This window comes from Rhinolophus sinicus, linkage group LG07 (assembly GCF_036562045.2).
Source record: "Rhinolophus sinicus isolate RSC01 linkage group LG07, ASM3656204v1, whole genome shotgun sequence".
Taxonomy (NCBI): domain Eukaryota; kingdom Metazoa; phylum Chordata; class Mammalia; order Chiroptera; family Rhinolophidae; genus Rhinolophus; species Rhinolophus sinicus.
In genome coordinates, this window is record NC_133757.1 from 23,064,342 (window position 1) to 23,081,556 (window position 17,215).

At 40.6% G+C, this 17,215-nt stretch overlaps 1 protein-coding gene across 7 annotated transcripts in view; it reads right to left on the bottom strand.

The window, feature by feature from the left end:
- The window catches only part of BTRC (beta-transducin repeat containing E3 ubiquitin protein ligase), a 167,016-nt gene extending 155,081 nt beyond the window's left edge, over window positions 1–11,935 (bottom strand). For 4 of the 7 annotated variants that reach the window (XM_019724950.2, XM_019724949.2, XM_019724948.2 and 1 more), the window contains exon 1: window positions 11,765–11,935. In XM_019724950.2, coding sequence (XP_019580509.1) covers window positions 11,765–11,812 — 48 coding nt within the window. In that variant the 5' untranslated portion in view covers window positions 11,813–11,935. Of the gene's footprint in view, window positions 1–11,383; window positions 11,482–11,764 lie in introns of those variants that run through there. The other 3 variants (XM_074339160.1, XM_074339158.1, XM_019724947.2) reach the window with 2 other exon arrangements.
- Window positions 11,936–17,215: the final 5,280 nt, after the last annotated feature.

Genomic DNA, 17,215 nt, shown 5'->3' on the forward strand with positions numbered 1-17,215 from the left:
TAGTTTCAGGCACCCACTGGGAGTCTTGGAACAATCCTCTGCAGGTAAGGGGGGACTACTATATAAGGAATGAATCAATAAGAAAAAGGCCGACAATCCAATAGAAAAAAATGACCAAGGATGGAACACACAACTTCACAAAAAGAGGATACATCTAAACAGCCAATAAGCCTAAAAAGGTGCTTGTTTACAACAGTCATTAAGGAAATGCAAATTAAAACAGTAAGACAATAACCACTAATCTAAAATGAAAAAGATAATACCAAGTGAGTGTTATAAGAATGTGCACAACAATGCATTAAAAAGATTATTCATCACGACCAAGTGGGGTTCATCCCTGGGGTACAAGGATGGTTCAACATCCGCAAATCCATCAATGTGATACATCACATAAACAAAATAAAGGACAAAAATCATATGATTATATCAATTGATGCAGAAAAAGCATGTGACAAGATACAACATCCATTTATGATTACAACACTTAATAAAATAGGTATAGAAGGAAAATACCTTAACATAATAAAGGCCATATATGACAAACCCTCAGCTAATCTCAGAATTAATGGTGAAAAACTGAAGCCCTTTGTTCAGGAACACGACAGGGCTGTCCCCTATCACCTCTGCTTTTCAACATAGTGTTGGAAGTCCTCGCCAGAGCAATCAGGCAAGAGAAAGAAATAAAAAGCATCCAAATTGGGAATGAAGAAGTTAAATTGTCACTCTTTGCAGATGACATGATGCTATATGTAGAAAACCCTAAAGACTCCACCAAAAAGCTATTAGAAACAATCAACGAATACAGTAACGTTGCCGGCTACAAAATCAACGTACAAAAGTCCATTGCATTCCTACATACTAACAATGAAATCTCAGAAAAAGAAATACAAAAAACAATTCCTTTTGCAATTGCAGCAAAAAGAATAAAATACCTAGGAATAAACTTAACCAAGGATGTAAAAGACCTATATGCTGAAAACTATAAGACATTTTTAAAAGAAATTGAAGACACAAACAAATGGAAAGACATTCCGTGCTCATGGATTGGAAGAATCAACATAGTTAAAATGGCCGTATTACCCAAAGCAATATACAGATTTAATGCAATCCCCATCAAAATCCCCATGGCATTTTTTAAAGAAATAGAACAAAAAATCATCAGATTTGTTTGCAACCACAAAAGATCCCGAATAGCCAAAGCAATCTTAAGAAAAAAGAACAATAATGGAGGTATCACACTTCCTGACTTTGGCTTGTACTACAGGGCTACAATAATCAAAACAGCATGGTATTGGCAGAAAAACAGACACATAGACCAATGGAATAGAATTGAGAACCCAGAAATAAAACCACATAAATATGGACAGATAATTTTTGACAAAGAAGCAAAAAACATACACTGGAGAAAACACAGCCTCTTCAATAAATGGTGCTGGCAGAATTGGATAGCCACGTGCAAAAGAATGAAACTGGACTGCTATCTGTCACCATATACCAAAATTAATTCAAAATGGATCAAAGACTTAAGCATAAGACCTGACACAATAAACTGTGTAGAAGAAAACATAGGTACTAAACTTATGGACCTTGGGTTCAAAGAGCATTTTATGAATTTGACTCCAAAGGCGAGGGAAGTAAAAGCTAAAATAAATGAATGGGACTATATGAAGCTTAAAAGCTGCTGCACAGCAAAAGAAACCATCAACAAAATAAAGAGGCAACCAGCTGAATGGGAGAAGATTTTTGCAAACAGTGCCTCCGATAAGGGGCTAATATCCAAAATATACAAGGAACTCATGAAACTCAACAAGAAAAAAACAAACAACCCAATTAAAAAATGGGCAGAGGACCTGAAGAGACATTTCTCCAAAGAGGACATACAAATAGCAAAGAGACATATGAAAAAATGCTCAACATCACTAATCATCAGAGAAATGCAAATCAAAACCACAATGAGATATCACCTCACCCCAGTCAGAATGGCTATCATCAGCAAGACAAATAGTAACAAGTGTTGGAGAGGCTGTGGAGAAAAAGGAACCCTCATACACTGTTGGTGGGAATGCAGACTGGTGCAGCCGCTATGGAAGGCAGTGTGGAGGTTCCTCAAAAAATTACAAATAGAATTACCGTATGACCCAGCAATCCCTCTCCTGGGTATCTACCCAAAAAATCTGAAAATATTTATCCATAAAGACACGTGTGCTCCAATGTTCACTGCAGCTTTGTTTACGGTGGCCAAGACATGGAAACAACCAAAATGTCCTTTGATGGATGAATGGATAAAGAAGTTGTGGTATATATACACAATGGAATACTCTTCGGCGGTAAGAAAAGATGATATAGGAACATTTGTGACAACATGGATGGATCTTGAGAGTATGATGCTAAGCGAAATAAGTCAGACAGAAAAAGCAGAGAACCATATGATTTCACTGATAGGTGGTATATAAACCAAAAACAACAAAAGAACAAGACAAACAAATGAGAAACAAAAACTCATAGACACAGACAATAGTTTAGTGGTTACCAGAGGGTAAGGGGGGTGGGGGGTGAGAGATGAGGGTAAGGGGGATCAAATATATGGTGATGGAAGGAGAACTGACTCTGGGTGGTGAACACACAATGGGATTTATAGATGATGTCATACAGAATTGTACACCTGAAATCTATGTAATTTTACTAACAATTGTCACCCCAATAAAGAAAGAAAGGAAGGAAAGAAGGAAGGGAGGGAGGGAGGGAGGGAGAGAGAGAGAGAGAGAGAGAGAGAGAGAGAGAGAGAGAGAGAGAGAGAAAGAGCAGCTGGAACTCTCATATACTAATGTAGGAAGTGTAAAATGAAAAAGTTTCACAGTACCTACTAAAGCTAAACATTTCCATACCCTATGACCCAGCATTTATACACCTAGGTAAATACCAAACAGAAATATGTGCTTATATATTCAAGAAAAGACATATACAAGATTATCCGTAATAGCACAATTCACAGCAGCCAAAAAGGAAATAACCCAAATATCCATCAACAGAACGGCCAAAAATTTTAAGTATATTCACATAGTGGAATACTACATAGCAATAAGAATGAACATACTACAACTAACAACAACGTGAATGAAACTTCTTACACACAATGTGGGACAAAAGATGCCAGACGCTAAGAATACATACTGAAATGATTCCATTTATATGAGGTTGAATACCAATAAGTTAAAACTAATCTATAGATATAAGATAATGGTTACACAGACATGATCACTGGGTAAAAATCCAATGAGCTGCATACTTAATGACCTGTACCCTTTTCTGTATACTTATTTTACTTCAATCAAAAGCTTACACAGACACATGCATACACAAAGTACGCTAGAATATTCTTCTTAAATACAAACTGGACTCAGTCCAAACTCCCCAGCCTCCCAACCTATCTTGTTTGTTTTCTTTCTTGTTTTCTATGCACCTTATGGTCAAGCCATACCTATCTACTTACCCTACGCTGCCCATCTCCTGATCATCTGGCCTTTGCCCAAACTACTCCCTCTTCCTGGAATTGCCCGTCTCAGAAACAAGTCTGTCAAAATCTATTCTACAAGATCCAATATACAGCTTTCTTCTTCCACAAAACTTCCAAAGATCTCTCCAGTTAAAACTGACTTCCCCTCCCTTCACTTCTATAGCCCTTTGTGGCTCTATTTTGGCATTTACCAAAGTATGCCTTAAAGAGATTTACAAATGCCTATCTTTTCAATAGATTGTAAAGTTCTAGAGCAGACGGAAGTTTTATTTAACTGTGTATCATCATCCCCACCTACCCTATAACCACCTCCTTCCACATGTGACACGTTTTTCACTCAGTTTATGTTCATGTTTTTTCAAATCAGGTTGCATGCCAACTATTATGGTCTCAACTTCAGTTCTCAGCCCACTGATTCTGCCGAGTACTACTTATTTAACAGGAAAATGCAACGTTCCAACACAATTCAGGTACGTATAGTCCTAAATTTCTACTGAAAATCTTGGAGATATATATATATAGGAGTTTTACAGTGTAAATTATTAATTAACACGTTATACATGGTAATTTACAATTTACAATGAACTGAGAGGAGAGAAAAAAAAGAGACCCTTTTTAAGTAGGTAAGACGACAGATAGCCAATTTCCAGTTAAGAAAATGAGCTGAGTGAGGTGCCTGTTCAAGCCACCACTGTGAGTCCACGGGCCAGTCTACCTGCTACACTGCAATCCACCATCAAATACAGGTGTTCATTTGAGGTACTCGTTTAATAAACATATACTCTCAATGTACTACATTTTAATCTTTCTGTTTCAAAACAATATTCATTGTAGAAAAATTCAGAAAACATTAAAGAATGTGAAGAAAAATCACCTAAGTAACTCTTTTTTGTGTGTTTACTAGAACATTTTCACATTAAATATTTTGAAATATTTCCCATAATCCAGCAATTCACAAATAATCACATTAACAGCTTAATTTAGTATAGTACTTCCTGAGTACAAGGATTAATGAATGCATCTGTGCTGTAAAAACACTATCCACACACTACAATTCCTGGATGTCTCCATGACTTTTCAGAGAAACCCTGAATGTCCCAGACATCTGAGAAGATCAGCACATACCTTTGCAGCCTTAAGCCTAGGTGCAGCGAAGGGACTGAAGAGCTCTAAACCTGCTGCCAAGGGAGCTGCTAGGGAATTCTGTATGACCTTGATTCAGATTCTGTTGCAAACACCACTGGAGTAACATCAACTTTATCCTCCCCAAGGAAGGAATAGCATTATGATATTGAAAAACTTCTCAAGGCATTACTGTGGACTAAAGTCAAGATTCTGATTCTTTCTATATGCCTTTTTTCCCTACATAACATGACTGCAAAGATATCTGCTGTATTAAATTGTGATTCTCGGAGCATCCAACCAACAGGTGTCGTTCAATAATCAAAATGAGAAAGTGCTAATCAGGACAATGCCAACAATGGAAAGCAGAAAAATAGCACAACAGCTATCACAGTAAACATTTGATCATTCTTCTATAAACTAACTGTACTAGATTATCATAGATTATTGTTACTATAGTAGATTATTGTGCAAATTACTCCCTCCTGCCCCTTGACTTTGGGCTTGACCATGTGACTTGCTTTGGTTAATGGAATATTCGCAGGTGTGATACAACAAATGATTGAAGGGCACTCGAACAATTGCACTTGCTTTATTTTGCCTTTGCTGTAGCTATGAGAAGAGCTTTGCCAGGGAAGTCATTGCCTCTTTGGTCTGAGTCCCAAAATAACAAGTGGAACAGTCCTGAATAAGCAGCCAAGTTCAGAGTCACCCAACTAATCCCAGCCTATATCATCCAATACCTAGCAAATCCACATATTCATGCAAATAAGTATCTATCGCTGTATGACATATTTTGTGGTTCTTTATCACACAGCAATAACTACCTGATACAATAATACTATGACAACTGTAAAGTTTTATTCCATTTCCTCCATTTCCTCAGATCATTCCTTCAAATGATCAGAAAATCTATACGTATAAAATCTATAGTAACTCTTCCACTCCAGCCACCATCTGACACGCAAAGAAACTGCCATCATATTCCATTGTTTCTCTGCTCTTCAAGGATGAAATACCATAGTTTAAGTCAGGGTCTCAAGTCAGACTGCCTGGGTTTGACCTCAGGCTTCTTGTTAGCAGAGTGACTTTGTGCAAGGTACTTAACCTCTGTGGAATCAAGTTTTCTCATCTGAAAAATGGGGTAACAATAGTATTGAATCTATCTTACAGATTAGGAGAAATAAATGAAATAATATATGTAAAAAAAGTTAGAAGAGCATTTAGAGCAGCACACGGTAAACAATAAATAAATGCTAACTGTTATTTATGATTGACCATATTTAAATAAAACAAAACACACAACTCTCCCACTTCTACTACTATGGTTAGCCTGCTACTGACAGTCAGCTCAGGTCAGAAGCCCGAGAACAGGACGGCAAGCAGACCCGAAAGGAGAGCCAAGTCTCAGGAAAGAGCAAGACCTCAGAAGGAAATTCCAGCTCCAAAGTTTTATCTCAGGCACACAGGAATTCTCTCCCAGCTCTGCGGCTTTTGCTCCCTTGCTCCCCACTCCCCAACTGGCCACATATGAAGGCAATCCAGAAAGTAAGATAATAGTGCCCCAGAGACAAATCATATTCTTAGTTCAACATTAGTCTCAGTATCTATTCCACTGTTATCTCTGAGCCTCTGGTAAAATGTTCTCACTCTTTCTTATCAGGCTTTGAGAAACTAAAGGGAATTATCCAGAGAGTACAAGGTGAATCACGTGGAATACTAGCTGAAATTGTTAAGATCCAGGGGACATTTTCATAGAGATTTTCCACTTCCATTGCCAATTTTAGGATGCTGGGATTGATTTATTAAGAAAAGAAGTTTTCTTTATAGTGACCAAGTTGTTAAACTTTGGTAAATACTGTCTGTTTCATCCTCAATGAATTCTTATAAACATTCAGAAAGCACTTCTGTGCTCTATTAAAACATTGCTAGAAAGTAGACGGGAGTTCAAAATATTTTAATACCACAAAAACACTTCTTTTCTTTCTTCAATTTCATTTTTTTTTTATTGTAATGCTATTTACCATAATATAATCTTATCTATACATGATCAAGATTTTAGCTCGAGGACCTCTGAAAAGGAAAAATGGCTTCTGTCACTCTTCTTGCTTAGCTACCTTTTGTCCTGGTTGAGTCCACTGTCTTAACTGACTCTCCATTGACAGACATTTCCTATGAAGGGTTTCAGAGAATTGTTAGGAATCTTTTGGTTAGAGTCAATATATAGCAAGAGTTCCTACTTCTATTCTAAATAGCTGACTGAAAGCCAAAAGGTAAAGATGAAAAGGAAGGCCTGCTGCAGGATGAGGTGATAGGGTGCCCTCAACAGTGGTGATTTGCGATGCAGCCTGAGTTATTAAGTTGAGCAAGTATTTACTGGGTGCCTACTGCATGCCAGGAGTCATGCTGGCTTCTGCAGATACAAAGATGAATAAATTCTGCACCCGCCCTGCCCCTGGGACATGTAGTGGGGTCAGTGAGCACTAATCAAGGTGAAAGCTGTGACGAGAAAGTCTTGAGTTGGAGAATGACACTGCAGGGCACGGGTGGTCTGAGCTGAGGCCGGGGCTGGGCAGGGGAAGCCTGGGCACCAGGCTATGAGTGGCGTTGACCGTATTCTGGGGCTTGTGGGACTGTGATCTGGGGAGATTCTCGGCAGGCTGAGGATGGGCTGGTGTTGGAATGACTGGTTGGGGGCTGTCACCGAATGTTGGTAAGTGTAAGAGGGCCAGCCTAGGGCACAACAGAGGAAAAGATGATGAGGTGAGCTCCTGAGGGTCACAGTAACTGTGAAAAAGAAAATTAAATAGAAGATCTTACATAATGTCCTGTCTCGCTTTAGCAAGGAAAAAAAATTCTCATCTGCTTCCTGTCTTTAAGGATTTAAAGAGTATACAAATAATACAGAATAACAAGTGGTCTCCTGAAAGTTCATTTTCTAATTTAGCAATAAAAGAATTCTGACAACCATTCAAAACAGAATTTTTATTCCACATCTATAAGTCACTTCCAGTAATTTATTATGTGCACCTATTACAAAGATGAATCAAAAAAATTAATACAAAGAAAATACACTAATTTGTAATTTCATACCCCAATACCTATACTGTATAAAAGTATCCCGAAAAGAAACTGAAGGCTAATGTAAATTGGGAACAGGTAAGGGATACATAGAAACGCTGATAACTTAAACTAAGAAGTGGTTTCAAATGTTCATCCAACCAGCTGGTAATCAACCTTACCAATTTAAAAGCCCACTACAGTGAAAAATCTGAGTATTTTTAAATGCAATTTCTTGCTTTTAGATATATTGCTTCTCAAGCAAATAAGAAAAGTTACTGAATCATTATTAATTCACCCAGTATTATGTCTACAGTAACATTAAGGCAAGTCATGCAGGAGAGCATGTTCGTTCCTTGAGAAGTTAACCTCCAAAAAGAGATGCCTCTAAAACAGTCCTAGTGTTATAACCCACAAATATGGCCGATCCCATTTGTATTTTTAGCCTGAACATCCAACTAGAATAGCATCTATGGTAGCCAGTCTCAAAAGGGCATACCCACCCCCCAGCAACTTCCCCGTGTTTATGCATGCCACTGTCCATGTCTGCAGGTGGAGATTACTGCCCCTCCCTTTGACTCTGGGCTGGCCCTTGACTATCTTTGACCAATAGCGACATTCTCAGACTTTCAAACCTAGGACTTGAAAGAACTGGCTCATTGCCTTCTATTTCCTATCTCCTTGAATGCTCCTCGCCAGCACCATGCTCTAAGGAAATCAAAAGGCCACGTGGAGAGAGGAGGCCCACAAAAAGGAGGCCTGGAGGCCTTTAGAGCCAACTGAACTCTCAGTCAGCCTCCAGCCATGGGAGTGTGGCCATTTTGAACACTCCAATCATGCGGGTGCCCCTGCCAGCACCAAGTAAAGCAGAAAATCCATCAGTCAACCACAGATTTGAAAGAAATAATAAATTGGGTTTTTTTAAGCTACTAAATTTTGGGGTGTTTTGTTAATACAGCAAGTTATCTTTTATGTAGTTTCACTTATCTATAAACTGTATAAAAAATTCTTTTATATGCCCTAAAATTACTTCATCCAAGTTTCAAATGATTCCCCAGTTCTAACATTCTGGAACTGGTTTACCCTGTCCATTTTCTTAAATAAATTTAAAATTCATCCCTCAACTTGTTTTTCCATTATATATATATAGTTTTATTTTTTTTAACTATATCTCTCCTATATGGTGCCTACATTCCCTCAATTATTTTCATTTCTCTTCTCAGGTCCTCTCCCAGTTCCCAATTATCTTTTCTGAGGAATTATAATTTTGTTGACCAAGGAAGTATTAGGAAAGATCCTTGAGGACCTGCTAAAGCTGAATGAGAGCTATTAGCATATAGGTTATTTAACGTAAACTACTGCTTTAATATCATTTATTTCTAGAAGTTAAACTACTTTTCACAAGTATCCAGCATAAACTTTTAAATCTAGACCACATGTGAATTATGGGCAACTCTGCATTAGCAGTCTCATTAATAAGACTTTATTGCAAAATTCCTCACTGAAGCACGACACTAATGTAGTAATGAGCAAAATTCGTAAAAGGGAATATCCATTTCATCTTGGCATTTTTAACAAGAAAACTGCATTTTCTTAAACTATGGAAATCAGGGCATCCACACAAAAACTGTCATTCATAATTCACAACTGAGGGAATGATAAGGCCAAAACAAAGCCATACACTCTATCTAATTATCAATTTGATTAAAAGCATAGCCCTTCCATGTGTACTGTGTACTAATCACTTGGTGCAAGCACAAATAAAATATCTTCCTATCTCAAAACTGACTCCAAGTAAACAGACATGTTACATAGCAGGGTAAATGGGACCAAAGGCAAGTTGAGACTTACTCAGATTCATAATAAGGCTGTTACTGAGCTGAAAAAGAATACCAAATCTCTAACTCTCCATTCTCTGCTTCAGTTATTAAGGTGACATTCTTGGTGACCTTCTTTCAATTGGCCTTTTCTCAAACAGCAGCCACAATAGCAGGCAAGGTCAAAAATAAAAGTAACTAAAGAAAAAACTGACTTCTCTCTCTGGAAACTGACTCAACATTTAATAACACATGGTGCCCTAAAAGCTGCAAACGACTACATGGCCATCTCCAGATTCACTTTAACTGAATCTGACCATTCTCGAAATACAACTCACTGGTACAAAGCAGAGATCAAGTAATTGAGAATATTCCTAGACTGAGGTCTGATTGAGAGTAGATGATCTCATAATGTCTCTTTATGATCTGTAAATCACACTATTCCATAAAACTAATTCAAGTGTCAAGATTAGGATTAAGTCAACCTCTAAGGAGGAAAATAAAAATAAGCAGCTGCCACTTTTCTGACTTAAATATAGAAGCTGGCTGTAGATATAAAGCAACTTCCTCTTACTTTTGAAATCCAAAAAATGTCAAAGTCTTGTCTTAATATTTTAGAATTTCAACACTGGGCACAAACTCAAGAACCTTCTCCAATATGGAATTTTGTTGATAATACACTCAAACTTTAGTTGGGTGTTTTCGAAAGCACTAACACAAAATAAAGTTTTAGTAAATCTGACCAGTCTCTGAAAATGTACTCTTGTAAATAGGGCCGGTTAAAGCCTAAATGGAATTAGGTTAGTGTCCATGTTTATTTAGATTTATATTGGCTTTTCAGGCAAAGACACAAAATAACAACTAAGAAATAAGATTTGTAGTGACAGGTTACAATTAGTTCTGAAAAGGCAAGACTTGACTGCAAACAATATCAATGCCCCTAAGGCCACCTGTTAAGGTAGAAGTCTATGCATCCCATCATTCTTTAGCAGTAACCACAAAGTCTGGTTATACGCCTAGGATATACAAGAAGCATCAGATTAAAAGCATCAAGTATCAGACTATAAAAAATTGCCAAACATAAACATAGAAGAAAAGCATGCTACAAAGTTTAAAAACTGGTCTCCAAAGATTTTAAACACACCCACAAAATTCAATCCAAGCTCCTGCTGTGTACTTCAACCTAAAACTGATAAGTAACCACCAATCGTGACATCTCCCATTTCCCATTACCTACATTCCCCCTTTTATCTCCTGAATTTCTCCACTGATCTCATCACTCACAGGTCTTGTGATTCTAATCTCCACCGCCTTTCCTTTCCCAGAAAGTGATATCGCGCCTGGCCCCCACGTTACTATCTCTACAATTTAGCACTTTTGTTTTGTTTTACCCTATTAATATTAATTTTGCCCCCAATCTCCTATAACCGTTTCCTTGACCAATCAACCTCTTGCTTTTCATCTCCTCATCCTAACTACAATATTTAGCCTCTCCTTTCAAAGTAGAGTGTGTACCCCCTTTTCTGACATTTGTAATTCTGGCTCATACTCAACACCCCCCCTTCCTTTCCCAGAGACTGTCACCATAACCCTAGATTCCCATCCCCAGTTCTTATTTTCCTAAGACCTCTTCCTTTCCAGAGTTTATCAACATTAGTTTGGCCAAGCTGGGATTGCACCCTGAAGGTAAAGGCTATCTCTACGCCCTCATTCTATAAAACTACAAGTCTCGCACCAGCCCTGGCTTTCCTCCACCCTCAGATCCATCTGCATCCAGCCCTGCCGGTCCCCCTCCCCCCAATCTCTTTCCTCCCACTATTCCGCGCTCCCCTTCCCCACTCCTGAATGCACCTCTTCTCCCAAGCCTTACCCGTAACCCTGGCACTGGAAAGGCCCTGCCAGCGGCCTCACTGCGTCTCCCCTTCGAGCACTTCAGTAACTGTCCCCACGCCCCTTTCCCTCCAGGGCCCCGCGCGCCGCCCGGAGCCCCCTCCCCGATTAAGCTCCCGCTGTCACTTGGCCTCTCATCCACAAGATGGCGGAGCTGCTGCCCCCACCCCGGGTCCTCTCCACCACCCCCTCCCGCCTCCCTGGAGCTCCTGTCCCGTCCCCTTCAGCAGCCCCCGCTGCCGGCCTCGGCCCACAGTCCCGCTGCCCCCTCCTCCGGCGGACAGGCTGCCCAGGCCCGAGCCTCAGCGATGCCGCCAACGCCACCGCCTACCCCATTCCCCGGCCTGCACCTTCTCCTCACCATAAACTTGAGCGCTTTTTCCTGCAGCACCGCCTCGGCCGGGTCCATAATCGCCGGGGGCCACTGGGTCTGCACTCCGCCGGGGCCGCCCCTTTGGTGCCAGGCCGCAGCCAACGCAGCGCCCGGATCCCGCCTCCTCTTTCTTCCCTCCGCCCTCTTACCTTTCAGGCACCCGCAGGGGGGCCAGGGACCGGCTATTTCGTGCGCATGCGTAAACGCACTGGCTCACTGGATTTGTAGTTCTGGAGCTTCACGCAGCAAAAAGTGACGTCCCACCGCGAACTGCAACTCCCGCGGCTCACTGCGGCAGGGTCGCGGTGGCTGACAAGCCAAATCTAGACAACTAGCCTTCTAGTAGAGGAAATCAGCTGATGGGAATCGTAGTTTATAGCCTCTACAGGCTGAAAAACGGGAGGGGCAAGGGTGTCTCCGTGGTTACCAAGCGACGCCAGGGACCGCTTGCCTGGCATTTCATAGCAAGATGGCGACCAGTGCCTCAGCTGTAGCCCAAATACTGGGAAAAACTGTGAGGACTCTACAGAGTTCCTAAGACCTGCCTAACTGCGGTTTTAGAGAACTGGACACCCCTAAATTTCATATATCTGACCTCTGCGGGATGGATTTCGACCCAGAGGCACTGAGCCTATAAGCACCTGGCCGCCCCTTACAGACGAATGCAGAATTTCAAGGTCCTCCTAAGCAACGCTTCTCCCGAGGGCCTTATTCTCCCCCACTCCAAATCAGGGCCCAATAGAACTCGGTTCTGGAAATTCTCAGGGGGTTAGCACTCAGAAAGTTAAACTGCTACTGCTAACCATGAGATTGTAAGCCCTGCATTAAGGGTCAAACAAGTACTTACCAAAGACCTTCAATAGTGGAATATAATGGCCATCCAGCAAATAAAGCATATAAGTATTTAGTTTGGCCTTGAAAGGGACAGTACAAGTTTATTTTGGAAATTGGGTCTACCCTAGATGGAAAAAACACTAGGGTTGCTCTAAAAATGATAGGATTGTAAAAAAATAAAAATAATAATATGAATTTATAAAATAAGTGAATTGGGGAAATGCCTTTTCACTTATAAGGAAAACTTCCCTTGTAAACTATTCATTCATTAATTCAACAACAGTAAGCACATAACCATGTGGAGACATCGTTCCAAGAAATGGGGATTCATTAGTGAGCATGATAGACCCAGTCTTGTAGAGCTTGCATTTCTAATATGTTGATACTCTGTTCTAGTCATCCCTATGTATTGAACTCAGCACAATACCTAATACACAATAAGCTTTCAGTCAATAAAAAGTTTACTCTTGAATTTTAAAAACAAATTCTATACAAGTGCAAAATGTGAAAGACTTAAAACTCATTCAAATGAAAAATATCTAGAGGTTTTCATAGGACTAAGACAGTCTGTGACATGGTTGCCAAAAAAGCTAAAGGAGGGCTGGCCGGGTGGCTCAGGTGATTGAAGCCCAGTGCTCCTAATGCCCAGGTTGCTGGTTTGATTCCCACTTGGGCCAGTGAGCTGCGCCCTCTATAGCATTGTGAACAACAGTTCTCCCTGGAGCTGGGCTGCCCTGAGCAGCCAGAGGTTGGCGTGAGCTGCCACCTGCTGCTGTGTGCTTTGGAGAGTGGCCGGCAGTGTGAGTGGCCGGCAACCATCCTGAGCTGCCCTCGGCTACTGTGTGCTGCCATGAGCGGTGGGCAGCTGGCGAGAGCTGCCTGTGAGCCGCTGTGAGCAGCGCACCAACGACAAGCGACCGACTGCCTCAGCCAGGGGGAGCGCAAGGCTCAAAATACCAGCATGGGCCAGGGAGCTGTGTCCTACACAACTAGACTGAGAAATAACAGCTTGAACTGGAGTTGGGGGGGTTGGGGGTGGGGAGGGATGAGGAAGAAAGAGGAGGGAAAAAGCTAAAGGAGTCCTAGGCAGCTTGAAGAGTGGTGTCTGGGAAATAGAGGCTTATGGTCTTACTCTGTTTTGAAGCACTCAGATCACACCTGGAGTACTTTGTTCAGTTACAGGCACCATGTACTACAAACATAGATGCAGGAGTATAGCCAAGAGAAGGATAACCAAAAGAGAAAATACTGATGGATGCTTACTCTGAAAAAAAGAACTCTTAGGAATAACATGACAACTAAATTTAAGTATTCAAAAGTATTGAAAGGCATATATATGTAGCACCATAAGGCAAACTAGGACCAATGGGTGGGATAATAATTATGATGATGATAATAACAGTTATCACTTAATTAGCTCTTTGTGCCAGGCACTGTCGTAGGCATTTTACATTCATAATCTCTAATATTCATAGTAACTGTAAAACAGATATTATCCTTAAGGTACAGATGAAGTGAATGAGACTGGTAGAAGATAAATAACTTGCTCAAGTCATGCAACAAATTATATAGTTAGGATTCTAACTCAAGTCTGCTTGACTCCAAAACCTGTGCTATTTTCACTGACTCACACTACAGTGACATAGGACTCAGACTCAGAGCTTCCTAGTAATCAGAGCTGTCCTGACAAAGGAATAGACTGCCATATTTCTGAAAACATAGAAGCAGGATGACCATCTGTCAGGGGTACTGTCTAGGGGGGTTCAGTTTGGGTGGGAGGTTAAGATCTTTTAAACTCTAAGATTTTATTCTTTTTAGAAGTCACTTGTTGTACTTTTTTATCCAGAGAGGAAGATGAAAATATTGCCTGAGGAGGCTGGCAGTCAGTGGCAGTCCTCACTTTGTCCAGTCATGTAGAGGTGAGGATTAGTCAAGGAGTTTGGGTTTGTCCAGCCAGCTAGACAGTTCATATGCATATGGATTGAAAGTAAGCTGGCAGGGGCTGGGTACACAAAGGGTAAGTCCTTTTTCTTGAAAACTGACCACTCATGGTCAGGCAAACAGAAATCCAAATGTGAATTGCCTTGATTTTCAAGCCTCTCATATCCAACAAAGTTTAGGAAAGTTCATTGGACTAATAGTTAAGAGACCTGGTTCTAGCCCATCCTTTCTCCAGTTAATTGGTTGTATTTGTGCAATTAACTGAACCTCTCTGGTCCTCTCTTTTGTCATCTGGAAAACAAAGATCTCTGCCATCTCTAAAATGGGTGTACCTATGAGCCCGGCTTATGGTGCTTGTTCAAGGAGAAAACTGAATCATTAGAACCTTTAAAGTTCCACATTACTGGAAAACTGGATTTCCAGTGTGAGAAATCGCAGGCTACTGCTGGACTTAATTTCTTCCTCTAATTTCCTTCTTTAAGACCACAGGGTACTCTGGCTTAACCTTGTCTATTAGTGTCTGTATTCAGCCAATAATCTATCAAAATGTCTCTTTCAGCCTCCACCTCCAATGCAAGCCTGTTCCAGACTACCTGCTTTATCTTTTTTGCTTAGTTCACTATAGTATTTATTCACTTCCAATCCAGTTCTCTGACTCTAGGCTCTCTCCATCTGCCTCATCTGACTTCACTTCCATCACATTTCTTCCCTGATCATCCTTTTATAGCTCTCTTAACTACTTTATCATTGCTTAAATTCCTTTTTCTAGCTTTCCAGACCTTTCAAATCTTATCCAATCCTCCCTCTCTAGCCTTACTTCCTACTTGTTTTAATATAACCCTCTGCTCCAAATAGACTGTTCTACTCCACGTGCTCAGCACACTCCTGCCTCCTGGCCTTAAGTTACGGGAGTCATTTTACCATTCTAGAAGGCTTCCTTTTCCTCCTCTTTCCTACTCATCTTTCAAGGTCTGATTTAAATCTTACTTTTAAAAAATAGTTATCTATTGCCTTTTAGCACTACAGCCTGCTCCCTTTACCCTCCCCGCACAGGCAATGTTTATTTGTATGGGTCTTTCAAAATAAATATTGTTTTGTATGCTGCATTTTTTGTAGGAGGTTGTGTGCTACATTTACAATTCACAAATGTAATGTTTTACATATCTTACTATGTTTCATACCTTTTGCACCCAGTATCTATGATTTTAAGATCCATTCATGTTGCTATATGGACATCTAATCTGTTGCTTCTAACTGCTGAATAATAGTCTGATGGTGTGTAGCTCCCACATTCTATCTATCTACTCTCCCAGCAAAGCCTCCAATCACCCCCAATTACCCCCAATAACACTGTAGTGATCAACCTCTTACGTGCCCCCTGAGTGACACTATCTTTGAGAATATTTACCTAAAAATCATACTTGCTGGTTCATAGGCTATTAAGGATACTTAGTTGGACTATGTAATGTCAAACTGCAGTACAGAAAGACCACAACAGTCTACCCTTCCACCACACTACTCCACCACACTTGACATCATTGAGATTTTTGCGCTTTTTTTAAGCCAGTTTACACATTTTACCTTCTCTGGCAACAACCAATCCACAAGAATCATGCCCTCCTGCTCTTCTAACTCCCACCATCTCTGTAGTGTGTGCTTATAACACATAGCAGACTGGAGTCAGAAATATTCCACATCTGCCTGCACTTTTTTCTCATTGCATGTCATTCCCCTCTCCTATACCTGCTGGGGTTCTCAACTCTGATTGCACATAAGAGTCATTTTAGGAGCTTCATGAAAAATATTGATGCCCGAGCTCTACCCCCAAGATATTATGACTTAATAGATCTGTGGTAGGTCCTTGGCAGTGCTAATTTTAAAAGGTTCCCAGGTAATTATAATCTACAGCCAGATTTGAGACCACTGCCTTGGAGTTTAAATGCCAAGTGCCTTCTTACTGACCTCTGGCTATCCAGAGTCCCCCTCCATATCTAACTTGCCTTCCAAAGAATTACTCCTCTCCACCCCGTCCCCCCAATAAAAAAAACCTCTATTTTCCAAGGACAGCCAATCAAAGCTCAGGGTTGAATGGAAGTAAAGTGATTAACTGATTACAAAGCCATCAACTATTGGAATATTTGATAGGTTTAATCCTAAGTTCAAGAGGTCCCGTGGAGGTAAGAAAAGGTATTTGTATTTCAGTTGGCAGAAGAGATACTGTTTTAGTTGGGGGGCTCAATAAAGATTTCTCCCCTTCTCCTCACTTCTTTGTCCTCATAAAAGGGCAAGAGTCAGTTCCCTACTACTGAAAGTTTGCTGACTTCATTGAGGCTCTACGTTCTTGTGCCTAAGTGGAAGGAGTCATTATTAACAGTGAACTGTGATCCAGATTAGGTTCCCTTAAAAGATACTCCCACTGTCACAGACCAAAGCCTTCCTTATCTGGATAGAGCAGTCAGTCCCCTTCAGGGCAGCTCTGTGGAGTGGGGATGAAGGGGTGGGGCGATAATGGGGCTGCCAGAGAGTTCCAGACAAAGGTAACTACATTTTTGATGGTGCATTTCCGAGAACCAAAACAAGGATAGTGTGACTTTAGGGGAAGAATAGCACCAGATGAGACTGCAGAGGACAATAACAGGGGACTCTATAGGCAAGCTATTATTC